Source organism: Falco cherrug, chromosome 2 (genome assembly GCF_023634085.1).
Source record: "Falco cherrug isolate bFalChe1 chromosome 2, bFalChe1.pri, whole genome shotgun sequence".
Taxonomy (NCBI): domain Eukaryota; kingdom Metazoa; phylum Chordata; class Aves; order Falconiformes; family Falconidae; genus Falco; species Falco cherrug.
The window spans coordinates 86,782,113-86,804,378 of record NC_073698.1 but is presented as its reverse complement, the minus strand read 5'-3'; the positions used below and the strand labels follow the sequence as shown (position 1 = coordinate 86,804,378).

General features: G+C 43.3%; 1 protein-coding gene across 2 annotated transcripts; it reads right to left on the bottom strand.

Annotated features, from left to right (window-relative positions):
• Positions 1–3,603: 3,603 nt before the first annotated feature.
• NR0B1 (nuclear receptor subfamily 0 group B member 1) lies at positions 3,604–10,485 on the bottom strand. Of its 2 annotated transcripts, XR_008731140.1 has the most exons (3): positions 9,404–10,485; positions 6,526–8,113; positions 3,604–5,291 (listed from the first exon to the last, which is right to left on the bottom strand). XR_008731140.1 is itself a non-coding variant. In XM_055703322.1 (2 exons), the coding sequence occupies exons 1-2, from the start codon at positions 9,993–9,995 to the stop codon at positions 7,869–7,871; spliced, it is 837 nt and encodes a 278-aa protein (XP_055559297.1). In that variant the 5' UTR covers positions 9,996–10,485; the 3' UTR covers positions 3,604–7,868. The 2 variants fall into 2 exon arrangements, 1 of the variants encoding a protein (XP_055559297.1); XM_055703322.1 differs by having other exon boundaries at positions 3,604–8,113.
• Between the last annotated feature and the right edge of the window lie 11,781 nt (positions 10,486–22,266).

Here is a 22,266-nt window from a genome sequence, read left to right as displayed (position 1 = left end):
CAGTCCCTCAAGGTTATTTCTAAGCATTTGGGCCAGTCTAGTTTTTTGATTTCACAAGTGTCAAGACCATCTTGAAAAAGGAAAATCCAAGAAATATTTCAAACATGTCTGCATTTAACATCACATACTAGAACCATGAGGTTAGAAAAGTGTTCTGATTTACCAAAATGTGATTTATATCTATGCAGAATGTTTAGAACTACAGATGGAAAATATGTTTTAACCATGGTCATTGACTTTCAGAAAGTGCTAGACTGATACAAAAGAAATACATATGAAATATTTCTATAAAGGATTCACTTTGCTCCTTAAGAAAAAATGACAAAATAGTGTAAATAGATTATAGATTGTAGAGGACTATAATTAATAAGTTGGGGGCAGGGTGTGTGTGTGTCACATTCCAATAGAAAATCTGGGAGCTGCAGTTCAGGAAAGATGTTGGCCAAGTGGGCGTCCAGAAGAGGTAAGACATCTAAGAAACATGGGTGCTTGAAAGAATCCAGGCAAGTAGTTTTCCACAAAACTTAAGATTAATAGCCTTCAAATATGCAAGGGTCTTCTGTCACAAAGTTTATCCATGTGGCTGGTGAGTAGATTAAGAAAACAGGGGATTGTGTTACAATACAGAAGGATCAGCTTAGATGCCAGGACAACTTCTGAATTTTAAGGGTAGTGACACAAAAATAGACTGAGTGGGGGTATCTTAGAGAGCCCAACACTTAAACTTGTAAAGACAAGTTAGACAAGCTATTGTCAGGTATGACATGGTATATAATTCACCCTGTTAGGAGAGGAGGATGGATTAGATGATCACCCGAAATCCCTTCCAGTCATATGACTATTTAGGAGAACAGAATATACACCCACTATAATTTATAACCTGTTTCAACTTTACTGCTTCTTTTCATATTTTTTTTCTTGTCATCTTTACTGTTCTGTAATAAAATAACTGATGGAAAAGGGCTTCTTTGTTGTATTACTCTATGGTTTACATTAAGGAAACATTGAGACCATAGCATGTCCAAGTGTACTGGATAGTTTGGGAGTCAGGCAAAACCAAGTAAGCAGCGCTTAGTTTGTGCTATCAGTTTACGTCTATAAAGGCTCCAGGTCTGTCCTATAAATAAGGTAGCAAATACTTTCAAAAGTTTGTCCCAGCTGCAAGGAAGTGACAAAAAGTGAAAGGTATGCATAACAGAAGTATTTATTGCTCAATACTGAGAAGAGCAGTCATCTGCCCCTTCCACAATGCATCTTGCGTAAGCAGGGCAGGCAGCACTGTGTCCCAAGGGTCTGGTTTCCTGGTTGTCCAGCTCAACAACCTAACTGGAAGGGGTCACATACTACTTTCAGCCTACATATCTGATGTCCTTCCTCAAAAACCAAAGGACTGCGAGGTAGGGAGGGAGAGAGCTGAGAGAGGAAACTGCTGGCACACACAGTGTAGTTTCACCCCAGAGCAGAGCTGGGCTATATCTAGGATGTGCAGTCAGGCACTGGAGGGCACAGTTCTTCTAACTGAGCTGGACTCTTAATGTCCGAGCTGTTTCTGAGCAGAATTTCTAGATAAAATAATGAGTTCCAACTGATTCCCATTAAATGTTCAGCTGTATGATCCACTTTCCTTAATGTAAAGAGTTACTGCATGTCAACTGAGCTGCGATATTTTGTCCATAGCAAATGTCAGTGAAAGTTTTCTATTCACAACAAATATCACAGAAGTGATAGAAATAAACTGTTGCAAATCAGTTTAGAAGTGGCAGTTTCTTGAGCTTTGGGACTTTTTTATCACCACTCAATCAACCATCATTCTTATATTCCTCATTTATGTGCAGTTTAGCTTGTTGAAATTAGATAGAAAAAACTTACAGGTCATAAATGCTTCCTTGTTCATTTCACCTTGTTTGGGAGCAGTTAATGTTCCCAGCTCAGATGCTCAGATGCCACCTGCAACAGGATTTTTCTCTCTTTACCTCATTTGAGAGTCACCTGATTGAGAACCAGGGCTTCCATCTAATCATTCCAGACATTAGAAATGCAACACTGCTCCTCAGCTTCCCAGAAGTTCTCCCTAAAGATCATCTCCAGCTCTGGTTCATCAGGTCACCAAAGTCCTTGACAAAGGAGTAGTAGCACACTGGATAACCGCTGCCTGCTAAGGTGCAACACTTTGAACAGAGCATCATATCTGTTCCTATGGGTTCCCAATTTGGTAAATATGGGAAAAGAAAAAAAAAAAAAGAAAAGAAAAGAAAAGGCATCCTCATTTCAGTGCTTATTATATTGACCATTTGGTCACTCAGTCTTAACCGTTCATTTCACTTTCAAAAATAAGAAAAAGATCTGTCACCTGAGACAAAATAAACTGGATTTTCTCTTTCTTTGTGAAATGGATTAATTTTCTTTAGCTATTCTTATTTAAAGATGGCAGATATTAGTTGTGTACCTAAAACCTGGAGCAGCAGGCCTGCTAGCTCCTAGCATGAATGTTGTTACATTATACAAGTCTCCTTTCTAAATACCCTTCTTCGGCTACTGCAGGCTTTACTGACTTTTTTGCTATTTCTTTTAACCCAGCCCCACTAGAGAAAGAAGATATGAATTGTCCTGATATATTTCACTATGTATGTGTATGTGTGTATGGGCACGTGTATATGTGAGAAGCTGGACTACAGTCTCAGCTGAGAGAAGATGGCTAATGCTTTGCCAGAAGTGAGGGTGGCTCCAAAGGCTCCAATTTTCACAAGCTTGACTTTGCCGAACTGTACTGATTGACAGTTCAGTGTATAACCTGAATTTAGCCATATTTTGCAAAGTACAAGAAATAGGTATGCGGGGATCAAACGCCATCTGGAGGGCTCAATGCCTCTCCATCCACTCCAGGCAGAGCTAGATGCCCTGACTAGACTGGATGTCAAATTTTCAGACAGCTCAGTTTAAGCAAGGTGAAATTTATCCTATGTAACAAAATCGTGATTGGTTATATAAAATGAATGAACAAGTTCTTTTTCTGAATGTGAAACTAGTGTAACTTTCCTTATAGAAAATAAATGACATAAGTATACATAGAAGAAAAGGTGTCTGTATATCATGTGTGCTTGTATAAACACTTGTGTGGTTACTTACCTACACCTGCCACGTTGTGAAAGAAGCTGGGCCAGTTTCATTGCTGACACAAGCAGTGAAATGACCACTGATTTATAGCAACAATGCGAACGATTTGTGGATTTGTATACAGTGCCAGCTAACAAGTTATAGCCCTGTGACCTCACAGTGCCTGCTGATTTAAGGACTTTTTGTCAAAGTTCCCCTGCCAGTCTCTATGTTTTAGATACTGAATCTTACTTGTGTACGTTTCAGATTTAAAATACTAGACATCCGTAATTTAAATAAATTTTAACAATGTTAAGGCAATATGTGTGCAGATCTCAAGCTGCATCTCAACATTTCAAAATGTCTTGAGATAATACTTGCTTAAGCTATTCAGGACTTATTTTCAGTGAAGGAAAAACAGATCACCAGCTGGCTTTCTGAAATTTTATTTTATTTTATTTTATTTTATTTTATTTTATTTTATTTTTTGCCATATATGGCAATGCCCAGAAGGTCCACTAGAAGAATAAATTCTGTCTTTTGAAAAGAGATGAAAATGACTGACAGTATATTAGATTCAAGTCAGTATATGAGGACTATTCAAAACAAGAAAACTTAAGTTGCAGAACCCCACCTTTCGGAGCACAGTTACTGCTTATTAAGCATTAACAGCATTCATAGCCTACCCACAATAGCAAAAGGCTGCAAGATTTAAAGCAAACTATTAGAAAGACTACCATAACAACGATTACATACTAAACTTAGAAAAGCAAGATTATAAATAAATGCCATGCTTTTCCTTATCTAAAAGAAACACTCATAACTGTAGTAACTAAAAATGCAAGTTGGTTTCTAGAGTATCCTCTCCCAGATCTGTTCAGAGAAAAGGCCATCATGCAGCAGTAACCCCTGCAGAATGGTGCTTTGTGATTAGAAGCCAGTGTCTGGACTGCTGGTGTCGCAGTCCTGACCACAAGCGATGGGCATCTAACTGAGGTGGGTGGGGATGGCTTTTTGTACAGCGCTGCTTCTATCTGAGACAGTCGCTGTGGGGACTGCAGGATTCAATTGCTTGGGAGGCTGCTCTTAGTTAAAACGCCTCTAACATCCTGGAGGGCTGAAAAAAAATGTGCTCATGAGAAGATTCATGCCCAGAATGCCAGGGATAGAGAGCAGACAGATAAATTGTTTTAAAATCCTCAGAAATCATGTTGATATCTGAAGTGGAAAGCGGTCTTTACTGGTACATGTCAGAGCTCAAGGAGAAATGTTACGCTGCGTCTAACAGCGCAGAGCTCACAGCACAGCGCAGCACTGCTCAGCGGAAGACGGGGCTGGAGGCAGGCTCTTGCCTCTGCAGGAGTCCCAGATAGCTGACAAGCAGAGGTCTTGTCCACTAGCCCTTTGGGCACCTGAAGCTGTGGGAGGGTCTTGACCCCCACCCCTTCTAGCAAAGGCGACATTACCATGGCAGCACCCTTCTCCTGTGCCCAGCCTTCCATTCTGCCCTACCTGCCTGAGGCCTCCAGCAGGCTGTCCTACCCCTGTTGCTAGGGTTATCCAGAGAGATCATCTCTTGTGTCACAGCCATGGCCACATAGACTATCCAATTCAGAGTTCACTCACCCTGCACAGGACAAAGTTGGGGCAGAAAAGGATCTAGCCCAGTCCTTCTACCCAGTAGAAAACTGTGCTGTAGAGCACCCAAGGTCAAAGGTCTGGGGCAACAGAGTAGTTTGCTTATGTCTGCAAGCACCATATGCCCACAAAGGTTGAGCAGCTTGCGCTTCACACCTGCATAGCTGCCACTATGGCCTCTTCTTCAGCGGTGGCACCACTGGAGAAGAGAACAGGCCACCCAGTCCCAGCAGACTGATGAGGATGCCTGTGTCGTCCTCTTGTGTGAGCTTCTGGGTTAGGTTCTTCCCTGCTCTGCAATATTTTCTGGACTTGACACAGAGTCCTCCCACAGGCACCCTTTTGTTCAAGTTCTGGCTTTCCTTGAGTTACAATGTCTCTCTACCTACTTCCAGTCAGCTCTTGGCACATTGTCCCCACACTACCATCATTACCCACTCTGATCCAGAACTATACCAGTCTCTTCTCTCCCATTCCTGCATGGTTCTCCAAGTCTTCAGCTTGATTCCTCCTACGAGTCTTTTTTTAATTTCTTGCTTCATCATTCCTGTTCCTCTGACCTGTGAAGAGACACATTCTGCCTGTTCTTTGCAGAAAGCCTTGATAAACTGTTTTTCCCATGCAGATTTCCTACTTACTGTTCCCAGGTGCTTCCACTTGAATAGACAACACTGAAATGACTAACAGTATTGCTGATCCAAGAGAAATATGATAAAGTACAGTGAGTTCAAGGTGGATTAATTGTGCACAGAAGCAATATTTCTCCCGACAACTTCAGAAAATCGCGCAGAATACAGAATTTGTTCAGATACCAAACCTGGAGATGTAAGCAGGTCTACCCAAGTCGTTAAAAACTTTTTGTATTTAGTGGCACAATAGATCCAAACTGTCTCAAGGTGACTGTTAGCTGAAAAATCCTTGCTGGTGACCAAGGTTCAGCTATTACAATTAATCCTTAGGAACACTGCCAACAAATCTCTTCTGCCACTCAGCAGAAAAATCTGAACACTAGTGTGTGCATTAACAAATTATCAGTGTTAATGAAGTTGTTTTGATCTGAGGCTGTTGAAATTTTGAGTTCTTACCCAAGATTCATCATCTGCCACTAACCACTAATTAAATGTTTGATTATCATGCTTTGCATTTTTGTGGAAAGAGATTTCTTTGTCAGGCATCCTTGAAAGTTAACTATTGTAAGCTTATATGTTGTTTACAGAGAAAAAGGGAAACATACACATATATTTATGTTACAGAGTTGTTAGATGAGCTCAGAAGCTGTTATCAACTAAAAGTACATTTATACATACACAGTAAATATTCTCCATATGCATATGTATATGTTTGTATTGCTATATATGTGTACATGCATGTTTGTACTTATAAAAGCATCAACTTAACACAAAGACGGTCTGCTCTATTATGGTCTGATCTGGTCTGAAGTCTGGACTGGTAGTGAAGAGTGTTTTATTTATACACCTTTTGCTCTTTGGAATTTTTGGGGAGCTCCTCAGGGCACACAACCCTACCTGGTTAAATAAGCACCAGAATAGTGTATATTTAGGCTACACCATTGCTTTTCAGAAAGGGGGCTGTGTTTCTTGCTTTGTTTGTTCAGTGACAGTATCCTAGTCCATGATGCGATGGTTATTACCACAGCAATACAAACCTCAGTGATATCAGTTATGGGTGAACTTGTCCCCCTAGGAACCTTTGGCTACCTCTCCAACCATTTCCATTTTCTACAAGGTTTATCCACATAGGTACAAGACAACCAGAGACCCCCCTCCTCCTTACCTGAGTGTAGGGGCTGTGATTATCCTTTGCGCAAGGTGGCAGCAAAAGAAAGCTCTTCAAACTCGTTCCTTTCTCCCCTGCAGACCTCCTCTTAAGGAGAGGAACTGCTTCAACTTTATTAATTGTGTTTTTTTAAAACACCTCTTACTGGTAATCAAAAATATATATGTGAATGATACATGGAGTTACTAATATATTTTACTTTGGGAATGCATTCATACTTCTCTCTCCATTTTCTACCAGTATTCCCCACGAGAAAGGCTAGAAGGTTACATGCTGAGAAAGGAAAACCATGAAACAAATCCTAATTAAATCATTGATTTTCCCTTTCTGATTTTTTTTAAAGAATTTTTTTTTCAGCGAAACCACAACTTGGATCAAGTCCAAGACAAAAAAATAAATATGTAAGCTCAGTGTTTAATTAAGACATCTTCATGTCAGCTGACAAATTCTGGATGTACCAGTGGTATCCCACATTTCAGCATTGTATTTCTATAGGAATAAGTGGTCTGATGAATCTGGCTATGGAAATCCAACTAGCAATTACCTAGAGGAAAAGCAAAGAAAAGAGTGGAGTCTGCACCAGTAGTTCTCCTTCCCCTGTTCAGCATTTGCTGTTTGGATATTTTTAGAGGTGTTTTTGTTTGCTTGTTGTTTGGGGGAATAAGGGTTATTTTCTTCTCCTGGAGCCCAGCATGTGTTGAACTGAATGTATTACAGTTGATCAAGCTACTTTAAGGTTCATTAAGCCTCAAAATATCCCTTACACATCTTACCCATATGGTAGAAAACCTTAGGTCATTATTTTCTTTAATATTCTTTATAGATTTCAACTCTGTTAAAGTCAATAGAGGTAGTTCACTGAATGCAGTAACCTTTGATAGAGCGAGTATTTCAAGTATGAGCAGAATTGTGGCTACTGTACCCTATTCTAATATATCTGAAATATGCAAAGTAAATGGCTTGCTCATTCCCCCTTTCTGTATGGCAGCTATGTTTAAAATGTAAACCTCGACTGCTGCTTATTTTGAAAAAGCAGGGAGTACTCACCTTGAAAGTACAACATAGCGTGATCTTTATTCAAAGACATGGTAAAAGAATAGCCAGTTGACTTTGAATATGAACGTTCTCCACAACCTTAAAGCTTGTTTTGATGACTGTAATCTTATTCCAAACCCACTGTGTTTAATAAAAATTAATTTCAGAACTTGAAGAATATTTATTATGGAATACAAAAATACTATCTATGTAAAAACAATAAGTTAGTTTATTTACAGTACTTTACACTACTCTGCTCTAGGGCTTCCTTTGCATTGGACTTATTTTCATTATTTTACATGCCTTTATAATTTTGCACAAAGCATTTCCAAAAGCATGTCATCCATGTTCACTGCTCCAATGATGGGCTTAAAGAATAATTCAGCAATCACATTAGCATTAATAGATCTTAACAAGGATAGAACAACATTCAGCTTGGCAAATCTGGCTTCATCACCTCTGTGAATGAGTCTGACATGTTCATTTAAAGCTTGTTGTGCTTCCCTCTGCAGTCCTTCAATGTACTGTGTACACTGCAGTCCAGGTAGGTCTGAAAAGAAAAATAAATTATTTTGTTTACGTAGGTATTGATTATGAAACAATATTTTTCTTACAGAACAACTACTAACAGATTACAGGTTGTATTTATCACACAAGGAATGAAGCAAACAAAATTGCTAGAGGACTTCTCGCATGCAGAATCAACATGCCAAATTTTAAACTGCAGCTCAAAATCTCATCATGTTGGTGTTCTGGAAATTCAATACTCCTCTTCACTACACAGACTTGAAATACGTTTGCCAACATTCACTTCAGTGTTAAATAAATTAGCTGATAAAAACTTTGATTGAAGAATGCTCTCCAAAACACCTTTAAAGTGGCAAATGCAACCTGTAAGCAGCGAGGAAGACAATAAAAATAACTCGTTAACTTGTTCGTTTCCACAAAATGTAGTATTCACATTTCAGGCATCTTTTGGCAACAGTTTCTGAGTAGCTCCAGATTACAAGTGGCAAGAAGCATGAACTCCAGTGTACAACACAAGAGTTTCCTGGTGAACCACCTAGAGAGGACACTGAAGGACAGCGAGCGCGGTTTCCCCTCGCCAGGCCAGCCGGCCGTTCGGCGGGGGGAGCGGGCCGGGCCGGGCCGGGCCCCCCGGTCGCAGGGCAGCGCCGGGCGCCGTGTGCAGCCCACCCGCCGCCCCCGGGTAAGGCACGGCCGTGAGCACCACCCGCGGCACCTGCGGCAGCCTCGGCAACGCGAGGTGGCAAGTCAACCCCAGCAAACGCTACACGCACAGCCGAAACAGCACGTTGCTGCTGGAAGCCCTGAGCCCTCTCCTGCTTGCCTTCCACGGCGTGCAGACCCCCCGGGAAAGCTCACCTACACCCGGTAAGCACGCTTACCCCTCAGCGGCGGCGGGGGCTCCCCCCGCTCCAGCCGCCCCCCTCTGAGGAGGCGCTGCCAGGCGCCCCGCTCGGAAACGAGCAGGGAGGGCTGCTGCCGCCCAGCTCCCCACAAGCGACTGCCTCGGGTTTGGTTTGGCGGCCGAAAGCCTCCGCGGAGGGCGGCCGCCGCCGGGGCCCCCGACCCAGCTGCAGCTGTACCGCCTCCAGCAGGCGACGGCTCCCGGCCCGCAGCCGGGGCCGTGAGGAGGGGACAGCGGGGTGAAACCTTGCGCTGCGCCCCCCTCCTCCACCACCTCTTTCCCCCTGAGGAAGAGCCCCGGGTCCGCCCCGCCTGGCCGGGGGTACGAGCAGGCTCCCCCCGTTAGCCCGCTGCCCGCCCGCCCCGCGCCTCCCCGTGAGGCGGACCCCGCCGCCCCCCCGGCACTCACCCGGGTTGAAGAGCACCGTCCCCTTGAGGTACGCGTATTCCTTGGTGCTGATATCCAGGCTCCAGCACTTGGCCAGGAAGCCCTTGATGGCCTGAATCTCGCCGGCCGAGGGCAGGTGCGGGCCGCCGCCGTCGGGGCCGCGGTGCGGCCGGCCCGGTGCCGGTCCCCGCGGCGGGGGCCGCTCGCCCTGCCGCCGGGTGGTGAGGATCCTCTGCAGCATGCTGGGCTCCGCGCACTCCACCGTCTCGAAGTGCACCCGGTCCTGCGCCAGCCCCAGCACCAGCAGGGGCGCCCAGCAGCTGCGGACCAGCAGGAGCTGCTCCTCCAGTGGCAGCTCCTGGAAGCAGGGCACGTTCTGGACGAAGCGCAGCGTCTTCACCAGCACGGCCGAGGCCGCCTTGCATGCCACCTGCGGGCTCCTCAGGGCCACCCGCCGCCTTGTCCCGCACGGGCAGCCGCGGGACGCCAGCCCCTGCCTCGGCCCCTGCCCCGCCGGCGACGCCTCCCGTTCCTCGCTCCGGAGGATGTTGTAGAGGATGCTGCTGTGCCGCCTGCTGTCCGCGCAGCAGCGGCAGCGCTCCAGGCACGCCATGGCGCCCGGGGGTACGGCGCCCCGGGGGTACGGCGCCCGGGGGTACGGCGCCCCGGGGGTACGGCGCCCCGGGGGTACGGCGCCCCGGGGGTACGGCGGGGCGGTGGCAGTGCCTGCAGCTGCGGGCCGCCGGGAGACGCGCACTGCTCGCCCTCTGCCCGGCTCCTAAGTTATTTATAGCCGGCGGGCGACTGTGTGCGTGTGCGTGTGTGCAGCCGCAGGCGCTGTACCAGCGGATCAAAGGGGCACACACTTCACTGGCTGGAAAAGAGAGAGAGGAGGGGGAAAAAAATCGAAAATACAGCCAGCCCTCCTCCCCCTCCCCTCCCCTCCCCTCCCGAGACAGCGATACCTAGAGGGAGCCGGGGAGCGGGCCGCCCCCTACGTGGTTTGCGGCGCGGTGAGCGGCCGAGCGCCCGCCTCCTCCTCCGGTGCGGGGCCGCGGGGCGTCCCGTCGCTCCCCATCCTTCCGGGGCCCCGTCCCGGTGTGTGTCATCCATCCCAGGCTCCTCTGAGCGGGGCAGGGCGGGGAGGGGAAGGGGAAGGGGAAGGGGAAGGGGAAGGGGAAGGGGAAGGGGAAGGGGAAGGGGAAGGGGAAGGGGAAGGGGAAGGGGAAGGGGAAGGGGAAGGGGAAGGGGAAGGGGAAGGGGAAGGGGAGCTCACACCGCTGTCGCTTTGCCCCCGCCATGCGCCGCCACCCTGCGGGGCAGCTCCCGCTGCCGCTGTCCCCGAGACCCCCGCGGGGTCTCACTGCTACATGGAGACTTGGCGACCGTCCCAGCCGCCCTCCCAACATGCAGCCGAGCGGCCTGGGACAGGAGAAAGGTCATATTCGGGGGGGAGGGGGGCACAACTGGTCCTAATAATAATTCCCGCAGGAGGCGAAAAGGAAGATGCCACTAATGATACCAAGGGCTTTTGCATATGCCTGTCCAATGGAGTGATGCCCCATGTGCCTAATTAACACCTTAGTGCTGCTCCGCAGGGAGGGAGAAGCAGACATGTTCCTGCTCAGGTGGCTCTGTGAGGTTGGGGTGCAAAGAAGGCTCCGTTATGGTGCCCTGGGGCTGGCACCCCCTGCAGCATCTATGTTGATCCCCTGTGAAACCATCCTCCATTAATAATTCCCTTCCTCTGCTTTGCAATGCATGGCTTATCTTTCTGATCTCACCTTGTTCCGTCCATCGATTTAAAACATTTCCATTTGCCTTTCAGGTTCCCCTTGTCCTGAAATGAATCTTTCCTCCTAGACTTAGATATCCATTTTCAGGGACCCATCTCCTTCAAGTGGCATATGGACTCCAAAGCAAGGAAACAACGCTTCCAGGCCTTGATATTTACACAACAGGGATAAGGGAATAGCAGTTGTCCAAATGTGGGTTTACTCTTGAGTGAAAAATAAGCACATTTACTTTCTCCGTAAAAATGCGTGCAACAGAGAGGAATACTTAATCGCTACAGAAAGTAGGGTTACTTTTGTCTGCTGTATATGGACTACAACGGAAACATTTTATGTTTTGTGCAAACTGGAAGAACCTGGGCACAGATTTAGAAAAAGGAGCCAGTTGCAAGAAACCTGCTCCATCACTGCCTGCTACCAAGGGATGCCTAAATCACCCCTGGAAATCTGCATTTTCTTTCAATAAAAGTATACATGTTTTTTAAGCAAATACCGTTGAATGCTTTGGCTTTCTTAGAAACAGTATAATTTTAGGCTGGATCTCAGCAATTTCTTTTCACTGTAAAGTCAGTTCTACTCAATCCACTTACATGGCTATACAGTCGTATAGTCATTTCTCTATAAGTACTTCACAACTCAGAAGCAATATTCTTTACAAATGACACAAAAGGCACTTTTATGTAAAGCTATATAAAGCACTGGTGGGTTATCTGCCTCAAGTAAATGCAGGTTGTCCAAAAATTAATTGCCTGTGGTTTTACCTGTGGAATGCATTTTTTTTTCCACAGACCCAAGTATTGTAAAGCTTTTTTTGGCTTTGCAGAAGTGAAGAACTGTTACATTGCACCAATGACATGATGTCTACAGTTTGCAGGCAGGTCAGTCGGTTCCCTGGAGTACAATGCCATTTCACCAAACATCCTTTCAGAAAAAAAAATTGCTTAGAATTGCAAAGCAAATTTAATAATATCAAATGTTAACTATTTTTTCATTTGAAAAGTATCACTGATAATAGGAAAACATTAATTTCTCTAGAACACTTTCTTGCCATGCTGAATTGTTTCTTATATTCTTCAGTATTTTCTCAACATGTCAGGATTTTAGAGGGTTTCTTTCTGCCTTTTTAGTCTGTTTTTGTTCTTATTTTTTTGGTAGGTTTGGTAGGATTTTTGGGGGGGAGGAGGGGTCCACAAACTTCAGAGATAAATCTTGCCAGTTTTAGAAAATAAGCATCCCAAAGCTTTTAGTTGGCTTCAGTAGCACTTTTCCCATGAAGAACGTATTACTGGACTGACTGTGGAATCTAACTGTGGTTTTTATGAGTTTGCAACTTGGAAAGTATCTATGGGAAAGCATGGTATAGTTGAGACACGGATCATTGGCTTTGCAGTTTTGAACTTGGACTCCAGTTGTGGGATCGTTCTGCTTCTTATGAGAGGATGCTACTGACATAGGGCCATAGAAAAAGGCAATATTTAACTTTTATACCAGGTCTACAATAATATTTTTTTTTCTGATGTAACAATACTGGTTGCAGGTATTTAATTTTGCAAGCCATTTCTTTTTCAACCACACCTCAAATGTAGATGCAGTTCTACTGTCATATGACTTTGCTGACACAGTTCATTTTCTAAACCAACTTATACAGAAAGTCTTTATCTTTGATAACTATGTCAAAATGGGTATCCAGTACTGAAACAGAAATGATTTATTATGCAATGCCAAAAATTACATTACAGTAGTTATAAGTGTATCTCTTTCTCTCACAAGTGCATGTAAGCACTCATGTTCTCTCTTTCTAACTCTTAATGTTACCTAATGTACATGGCATTTTATTCAGGGTAGATCACCTCTTTTCCAGCTAAAACACTAAGAATGTCCTAGAAATATTTATTTGTGTTTTTCAAGCTGATATTTAACAATTTGAACAGTCTTTACTTTCAAGTCTGAGTTCTGCCTCTCCATAGCATTCAAGCTAAATTAAAGGCAACAAAGCTTTCTGTTTCTAACCAAAAAGAAAACAAAATCCCTCACAGACAGGTAATTGTGCTTTGATGGAAAATGCATGAAAACACTTTTAGCAAAAAGTGGATGTGTTTGGTTTCTGCTGAAAGATATAATGTTACATGAGTATTACCAAGCTCCTTGTGGTACAGTCATGAATAGATTTACATGCTGCCAGACAAAGGATTACTTGTTTCTGGCTTTTTTGATTGTTTTTGTTTTGGGCTGGGGTTTTTTTTGTGTGTGTTTTGCCATTTAGGTTTTTTTTGTTTGGTTGGTTGTTAGTTTTTTTTTCTAACTCAGACAAAAGCCTTGGATGTGAAGGTGATACAGTGCAGTCTTGGCAGTCTTACTCTTTCATGTTGCTTTTCAATGTCTCTGTATCACTCATCTGGTAGCACATTTGGTTCTTGGCCAGAGGGCAAGACTTTGGTTTCAGAACAAGACCAAACAAGCATTTGTTTTTATGCTGTCAGTGCTTTAGTGTACCATTAGCTTAAGAGAGACCTTTTCCAGTGGGGAATTGCATCCTGATATCCTCTAAATACCTACTATTCTTTCCACTATAAATGCTGAAAAATAAAATTTGATCTTAAGATCAGATGTAAAACTGAGGCTTGATTTGGTGATTAGGACAAAAGAAGTTAATTTTTTCTTTGAAAAAAAAAGGTTGCATGTGGAATATTGTTATAAGGATATGAATAGCAAGATGCCTTTTGTAAAAGATGAATACTCTATTAAAACAAGGTTTTGGAATTAAAATATATTGTTGTTTTTATGCATTACTATTATGACTGTCCGTTTGTTAGATTGACCACCATTCATAGTTCTATTTTCCTGGGACGTTTACTTGAAAATAAGTGGGGATTAAGGAAAAAGTATCACCATGAGCAATTTTCTGCCCATATGCTGTACCATGTATTCCTGATGGCACTGTTGTCTCCTTCCTTGATGGGCAATGGATTCCCCAGGAGGACCATGTTGAGAGCCTGTTGGTGCTGCCTGAGCCAAAGACAGATGAAGTGTACCCAGTCAAGAGATGCCAACCTGAATTTACAGAACTTTTGCAGCTGCCCTAAGGCTGTGATTTGACTGTGTTACTGTATCCCACCACCAGCTCACCTAGCAGTATGTGTTCTGGATCAGGACGAGCATATAATGACATTTTTATGGAGTTTGCCAGAGCATATAAAAAAGAGTTTATACCAGATTTAGACCTTTCTGCCAGCTAATTGAAAGTAGGTGATGTAATCTGGTATAAACAGTAATGGTGCAAAGTCAACCCTTCAATATATCTTAAACAGACCTAAACATGCCAAAGGGTTGGTTTTTTGTTTGTTGGGGTTTATTTGTTGTTTATTTTTTTTTGGTTTGCTGGTTAGGTTTTTTTGTGTGTCAGATCAATGCTTTGCATCGTGTGGCAATGGCATTCACATATCCCAGACCTTTTTTGCTTGCACCCATATACTAATTCATCTGAGCTAATGCAACTAGGTTTCAGGGAAGAAAGATTAGGGGAAAAGAAGCAATACTTCAGTTTACAGGAAGGCACTCAGCTGCCTCCCATTTAAAAAAAAAAAAAAAAGATTAATTGATCTTTGGGCTCTGTAAAGATCTGTGGATCTCAGCAATTTAAAACTGTACCTTTAGGTATGTTGTTGGGGTCGGCCATTTCAGTTTATTTTTTTGTCCCAAGTGAGTTTGTACAGCTCCCAGACATCTGCCAGTGTGGCATGCTTAAAGGTCCAGTCCCATAAGGCCAGCTGAGCTAATCTCGTGGCTCATTGGAGCTGAAAAAGGTAACTCCCAAAGCCGTGCTTGCTGCCACTGCTTTCCTTGTGCCAGCTCTGGCACTCACCTGGATACCTAGGTGAGCCAAATACTTTTACTAAGCTGGCAGCATTTTTATAACAGTCATTACAAGAAAGGTAGCAGAGATATGAGATACCTTGAAATGTGCCCTCCTTTCTTTCTTTTCCCCAGTGATACTTTTGAAGTTTCTGCCCAACCTGGTAAGTTGTGCCACTCGTGTGATACAGCAGAATTCTGCTCGGCTGATTCAGCAAATACCTAACCTGTCAAGAAAAAACTTACAGTTTTCTGCCAGTTTACTGAACTCAGTCAGGTAGGGATGAGATGAGTGCCAGAGCATGTGGAAAGGAGTGGCCTGGCCTCCCTTCCAGGAGTGGGAGGAGAAAGGGGAAGGAGCAGGACCACTGCTGCAAGCCATTGATCCACTCAGCCACCGTGTGGAACTGCTCCCTCAGGGAGGTAAAACCCTAAAGCCTGAGAGAAACACTAGGGGTAGGAGAAAGGGCTTGTAGCAAGATTTGTTTTTAAATTAGTCTTTTAAATACCATCTGAAATTGATCTGTACTCTTGCTAATGACACTTGGATAGGGGAATTTAGTTATAAAATATTAGTGTAGAAATAACTTTCAATTACTGAGCTTATTACATTTATTTGCCTTGAAGCATGCATTGCTGATACAGAACAACAGATGAACAACAGGCTAAAAGCTGGCAAATTAAGCTCTTTAATACACTGTTCAAGGCTGTGGCGTAAAGGATAAAGCACATTCTAGCACTACAGTGTCAATAGAACGCTATGTATCTATTACCCTGATTCTTAAGTTGAAATTTCTGTGTAAATACATATGTTATTGCAGCTGATTGTCTGAGACTGACAAGTTCACAAATACATTTGTGAGTAATATCAGAGGATATACTGCTAATAAAAAATTACATTCAAATAGGCTTATAAGTTAACACGCATTTTATGTGAAAATCAATGTGATGGCTTTTAAAATCCATACATCTTTCCATAGGTTTTAATTCAGACATATTTCACCCAAATTAGATATTTAAAAATACTGCCCTTCTGGTGAATTGGTGATACCATTTCCCATTAAATCTAGTTGATGTTATGGTGTTAGAAAATGTATTCATTTCCTTTTTAGTATTCTTCATACATGTGTTTGAAAGATGCATAGATGATTTATAGGTTCACCCTAAAATCTGTATCTCAAATATATATGACCTTTAAATAACTTCTGCAGTTCCTTGGCTACATTCTTTGCTTCAATCACAGTCCACCAGGTTTCTTAATCTACACACATTCTATAGCTAACAGGAAAATCATATGGCATTCTGCTCTGCTAGCAGATGAGATAAGACTACCTCTTCAGTTTTGTCAAAATAATGAGGTTAGCTCACCCTCTTTAAAGAAGGGATTTTGCTAACCTAGATCAAACTGGATTAGTGAGTCACCCAGCAGTTATGTTGGTATCACTAGTGTTCTTGCAGTCATTGATAGCCCAAAGTACAGTGAGAAGTGCTAACATCTTAATCTATCTCAGCTGCAGCCAGACAACATCGCTGGCTGGTCTGGCATTCGGAGAATTTAAGGCTGACTGGAACCATCACCTCCCCTTGTTGGACTTCCTAAAGGCACTGTTAAACACCAAGCTTTTGCTGACTGAAGTGCAATTTCTGCTGCTCTATGCCTCTGCAGGAAACCATTCAATCTCGATTTGGAAACTCAGTCCAAGAGATAAAAACCCATAGCTCTACTGGTTGTTTATTCAGGTTTTTATCAGTCTTACTACATAGCATTAACACTTGTGCTTCTACTTTCCAGATCTAGCTTGTAACTTCTAGGCTCCTGGTACATCTTTTCCTATCAATTTAAGAACACAGGAATTATCCCTGTCAATAGTAACTTTTTTTTTTTTTTTTAAATAAGTAAACCAGATTTCAGCTTATAGACAGAGCTTGCAAACTAACACTTTGGAGGGTTTTTTCTCTCCTCAGACTGCTTCCACTGATATAATTTGTGGCCGTTGCAACACTTTTGCCAATTTCTAACACTCTTTCAAGTGTGGAAATCAGAATGGCACGGAGTAGTCCAATTATACTGTTCTCACCAGTGCTATATAGAGAGATATAGTAATTGCCCAACTCACATTCATTACTCTAAACCTCACACATTAAAGGATCATATTAGCCTTTTTGAGTCATTATTGCATATTACAATGGTGCCCAGGTTTCAGCTGTGATGGAGCTGATCACTGCTCGGGGACTGAGTGGGCATCAGTCAGCGGGTGGTGAGCAGTAGGATTCACCAAGCGGAAATCATGCCTGACTGACCCGACAGCCTTCTATGATGGAATGGCTGGCTGAGTAGGTGAGGGGAGAGTGGTGGATGTTGTCTGCTTGTACCTCAGCAAGGCTTTCAGCACTGTCTCCCATATCATCCTCACAGGTAAGCTCAGGGAGTGTGGGTTAGGTGAGGGGACAGTGAGGTGGGTTGAGAGCTGGCTGAGTGGCAGAGCTCAGAGGGCTGTGATCAGCAGCACAGAGTCCAGCTGGAGGCCTGTAGCTGACGGTGCTCCCCAGGGGTCCGTACTGCACCCAGACTTGTTCAACTTATTCATCAGTGACCTGGATGAAGGAACAGAGTGTACCCTCAGCAAGTTTGCTGATGATACCAAACTGGGAGGAGTGGTGGATTCACCAGGAGGCTGTGCTGCCATTCAGCGAGAGCTGGACAGTCTGGAGAGTTGGGCGGAGAGGAACCTCAGGGAGTTCAACATAGGCAAGTGTGAGGTAAGAACAAGCCCCGATGCACCAGTACAGGCTGGGGTTTGACCTGCTGGATGGAAGGCAGATCTGCAAAGGACGTGGGAGTTCTGCTCAACACCAAGTTGCCCATGAGCCAGCAGTGTGCCCTCGTGGCCAAGAAGGCCAGTGAGATCCTGGGGTGCATTAGGAGGAGCACGGCCAGCAGGTCAAGGAAGGTGATCCTGCCCTCTGCTCTGCCCTGGTGAGGCCCCACCTGGAGTGCTGTGTCCAGTGCTGGGCTCCCCAGTTCAAGAGAGACAGGGAACTGCTGGAGAGGGTCCAGCAGAGGGCTGCAAAGATGATGAGGGGCCTGAAGCATCTCCTTTATGAGGAAAGGCTGAGACAGCTGGGCCTGTTTAGCCTGGAGGAGACCGAGAGGGGATCTTATCAATGTCTACAAATATCTTAAGGGCAAGTGTGTCACCGAGGATGGGACCAGGCTCTTTTCAGCTGGGCCCAGAGACATGACAAGGGGCAATGGGCATAAACCGCAACACAGGCAGTTCTGTCTGAGTATGAGGAAGAACTTCTTTACTTTGGGGGTGACAGAACAGTGGAACAGGCTGCCCAGAGTTGTGGAGTCTCCTCTGGAGGCTTTCAAAACCCACCTGGATGTGATTCCATGCAACCTGCTCCAGGTGAACTTGCTTTAGCAGGGGTTTAGACTAGATCTCCAGAGGTCTCTTCCTACCCTGACCTTTCTGTGATACTGTGAATTGTGCTGTGCATCACTTGTTTTTTTTTCCCTTGGGTTTTATTCCTTTCTTTCCGTATCCTCTTCATTACAATTATTTGTTTTATTCCTTTCCCTATCCTCTTCATTACAGTTGTTATTTTTAGGTTAGGGGCAGGGGTATGTGTGTGTGTTTGTTGGGGTTTTTTTGTTTGTTTGTTTTGATTTGGGGTTTTTTTTCCCACTTTTTTTTCAGCTATTAAACTATTATTATCTCAGGCCATGTGTTTTGCCTTTTTCTGATTCTCCTCCCCATCCCACTGGGAAGCAGGGGGGTAGTGAGCAAGCGGCTCCATGGTACTGAGTTGCTGTTTAGGATTAAACCATGACAACAGGGAACTCACTTTAGATTGTCTGCTGCAACTCCCTAAATAATTTTTTTATCTTCTTTCCACAACAGAGGTGTTTATTAACAGAGGTAGGATGCCTCCTATTTCAATTTTGCATTTGGCTGCATTGTAATGCATTACATATAAACAGGTTGAGCAACCCAAAGGAGGAGGTTTTCTGGCCTAAGATTACTTCTCCTCATCACTACTGACCATTATCCAAGAATGCCTAGGTATCCTTTGAGTTAGAGATGGAAATATTCTTCTCGGTAAGTGTGTTTTGTTAATTTAATTTTTAAATTAAGTTCTTTATTGGTATTGCATAGTGGTGATGTTTTAAATGGCATGTCATGTGACTCGGGAAAATGCCCTACCAGAAATCTAAAGAATGTTTTATCTGAGTGGTTACTTTTGGCTGGACCTCGACAGAGTGGTGTATTGTAGTGTATTGCACTTGTTCACATGGTCCAGATCAAGGACTTTGCCACAACACCCTGTTGTTTCAATCCATGCAGCCATGATGTCATGGCCCTAAGTGAGGTGCAGAGGTTCTGCAGCATCTTGTCCCCCACCCTTACGGTTTAGCTGGCTGTGCTCAAAGCCAGCTCTGATATGTGCAGTTGCATAGCATTAGATCAGAGCTATGTGAGAAAAAGCTGTGAGAAGCTTTGCTGGAGGTCTCCCCCACTTTGTTCAGGAGTTGTTTTTATGCTCAGACCTTTGCTCTTGGTCCGAGCTATGTTGTAGATATGCCTGTGCCAGCTCTGCACCTTGTTGATCCTGACTTTGACCCCTCTGCCTTGACTTCCTGACTTGACCTTGCACCTGCTACAGGCTTTCCTGCTTACCACTGTGTTCTGTGCCTGGCCCTGGTCATTTTCACTGGACTTGCTTCACCCTACTTGTGGAGCTACTGTGGAAATGCACACCTTGTCAATGAGGAAACAGCCCCTGTCTGTTTTGCTGTGATCCCCAGCCTCTGGCTCACCTTCTTTTGCAGAGAAAGCCGCTCCTGCTGCTTCCTGAAACAAGGCTACTTCCCATGGACACCAAGGTGCAGCAATAAGAGGAAGAAGTGCTGCATGCTTGGGTTTCACCCAAATCAAGACCTGGACATTGTTGGTCAAAGAGCTCAGAAGTACTCCATGGCTTGGACAATTTAGACATTCTCAGAATCAGATAAACAAAGATGCAATTGGGTAGGTTTGCAGGTAGAGTGTAACTAAGCAATGAGGAGCAGAATTGCAAGCCTATAGTGAAGCACTTGAATTGTAAATCAGCCTTGACTGATAAAGAATGCAGGCAAAGCTAGCAAAATTCTTCCAACTTCATGCTGGGCATTAAGATGTGGATACTCAAGCCATTTCAGAACCTTAATGCTGTAATCAACAGTTAAAAAGGCAGATAAGTATTAAGGTTCTGTGGCTAGCATTGCAAAACTATTGATATTGATTCAACACTTGCCAATTATTTTTTAAAATACCTTTATGGTGTTGCTAGGACACAGTGACTCACTACAGTAGTCAAATGTATGTCTTCTTTTACTGTAACTTTCATTATCTGAAATACTTTGGTTTGTACATCTTTTTTTTTTTTTTAGCTATTACCACCACCTTCATAATACTTCTTGGCAATAACTCTAGATGTGCTTTTTCTCAGGTGCCCTCTTTCACTTTTCCAGCAGTACATTGATTTTAGTATAATTCCTCTTGCATCTCCAGAGCTGTTAAGATACATTGTATGTCTTCTACTGTGCAGCTTCTAGTATGTGTGGTTGTAGATGTTATTACACCAGGCAATTTCATCTCAGATGTGCATCCCAAGCTTTGCACTGACACTACCTTGCAATGCTTACTCTGTGACCTTGCATCATTAGAGAATATCATAAGTAGTATTTCTGAGGAAAAAAATATTACCCAGCTCAGAAAGAGTCATATGGAAAGATAATTTCCCTTCTCATTATCCTTAGAAGCAAAAACAAGGCAGAAGAAAATGACAATACTTAGAAGTCTTTATTTATATTCTGTTTGCACATTGGACTGCATATACCCTCTTTACTGTTTGGTATTAATTAAACATTGGGAGTAATGCATTGATAGTTAAAAATCTTTTCATTTTGTTTTCTTTTTACTCTTTCAAAAGCTTTGCCATTTTTAAATATACTGCAGTATCTCCTTGAAGAATAGTAGATACATTAATAAGCTGTGGCTTGTTCATGATACTTTCTGTTAATTACAAGGATTACATTTTTGAGTGTTTGAGACTGGTTGTGGAGTACAGGGGAGAGATCTGTGCCTGGCTGTTACCTTGTAGCCTACTGAGTTCAGACTTCTTAAACAGTCAAAGAAGGGGGTGTGCTGAAGATATTGGATTCTATAAACAACTTCTGATGAAGGGTTAGTACTGAAGTATTGTACTTACGTAAGTGTGCATTTCTTTAGTGTATCTTTCCCTCATGTCAAGTCCCTGTTGGGTCTCTTTACCCACATAATTGACTTAGCTGAGCAATAAGTATGAACTCACCTAAACAGCCAGTGGTTTACACTTCTAGAAGACAGAGAAGTATAAACTGCCTCAGTTTATGAAGATGAAGATGAAAGCACAGCTGTTTAGCACCAATTCTGTAGTTCCTTCTGATAATGAGTTCAGCATGGCAAAGCAGAAAATGCTTTCATTATTTTTTTTGTAGCAAGGCAAATTTGTTCATTGTTGAATCTTTGCTACAAGTTCTCGTACCTGCCATCCCATCCTGCAAAAAAACATTCCAGTGGAGAGGGTTTAACCTCATTGTATCTCTACGCCATTGTTTTTACAGAAAGGTTGCAATTAATTTGCTGTAGAGGAAGAAAATTTATTTAAGCTCCTCATAACTGAAAAGTTTCAAGCAACGCATTGTGTTAGATGCGTACAGTACTATGCAAAAAACAAAACAACAGAAAAAATGGTGAATATTCCGATGTTTCAAATATCTACAGACTTGAGTGGATAGACTTGCATTTCTTAGGTCCACTTCTCAGAACATTCTGAAACTTCTAAATACTGGGATATTGACACTGAAATCAATAGCATACATTTCACTTACCCACCCCCCCCACCCCCCCCAAATCAAGGATCATATTCTATTTCAGAGTTAATTGTTCAATAAGGGTATAATAGGCAATTAATTTAATAACATTTAGATTGTTCTGCTATGAATACTAACCAAGCAATAAGGGAACTTCATTTAGAATTAGAAATTAGTGTGTTTCCATGAGAGAATTCCACTTATGTTAACTTTTCAATAACGCATGTTATGTGTTATCTTTTTTGGATTCCCTTAGAAGCAAAAGTGAAAAAGAGCCTACAGCACTGAGGTATAGATATACCTTTCTCATTTCATTTTAGTTCAGGGAACTGCAATGA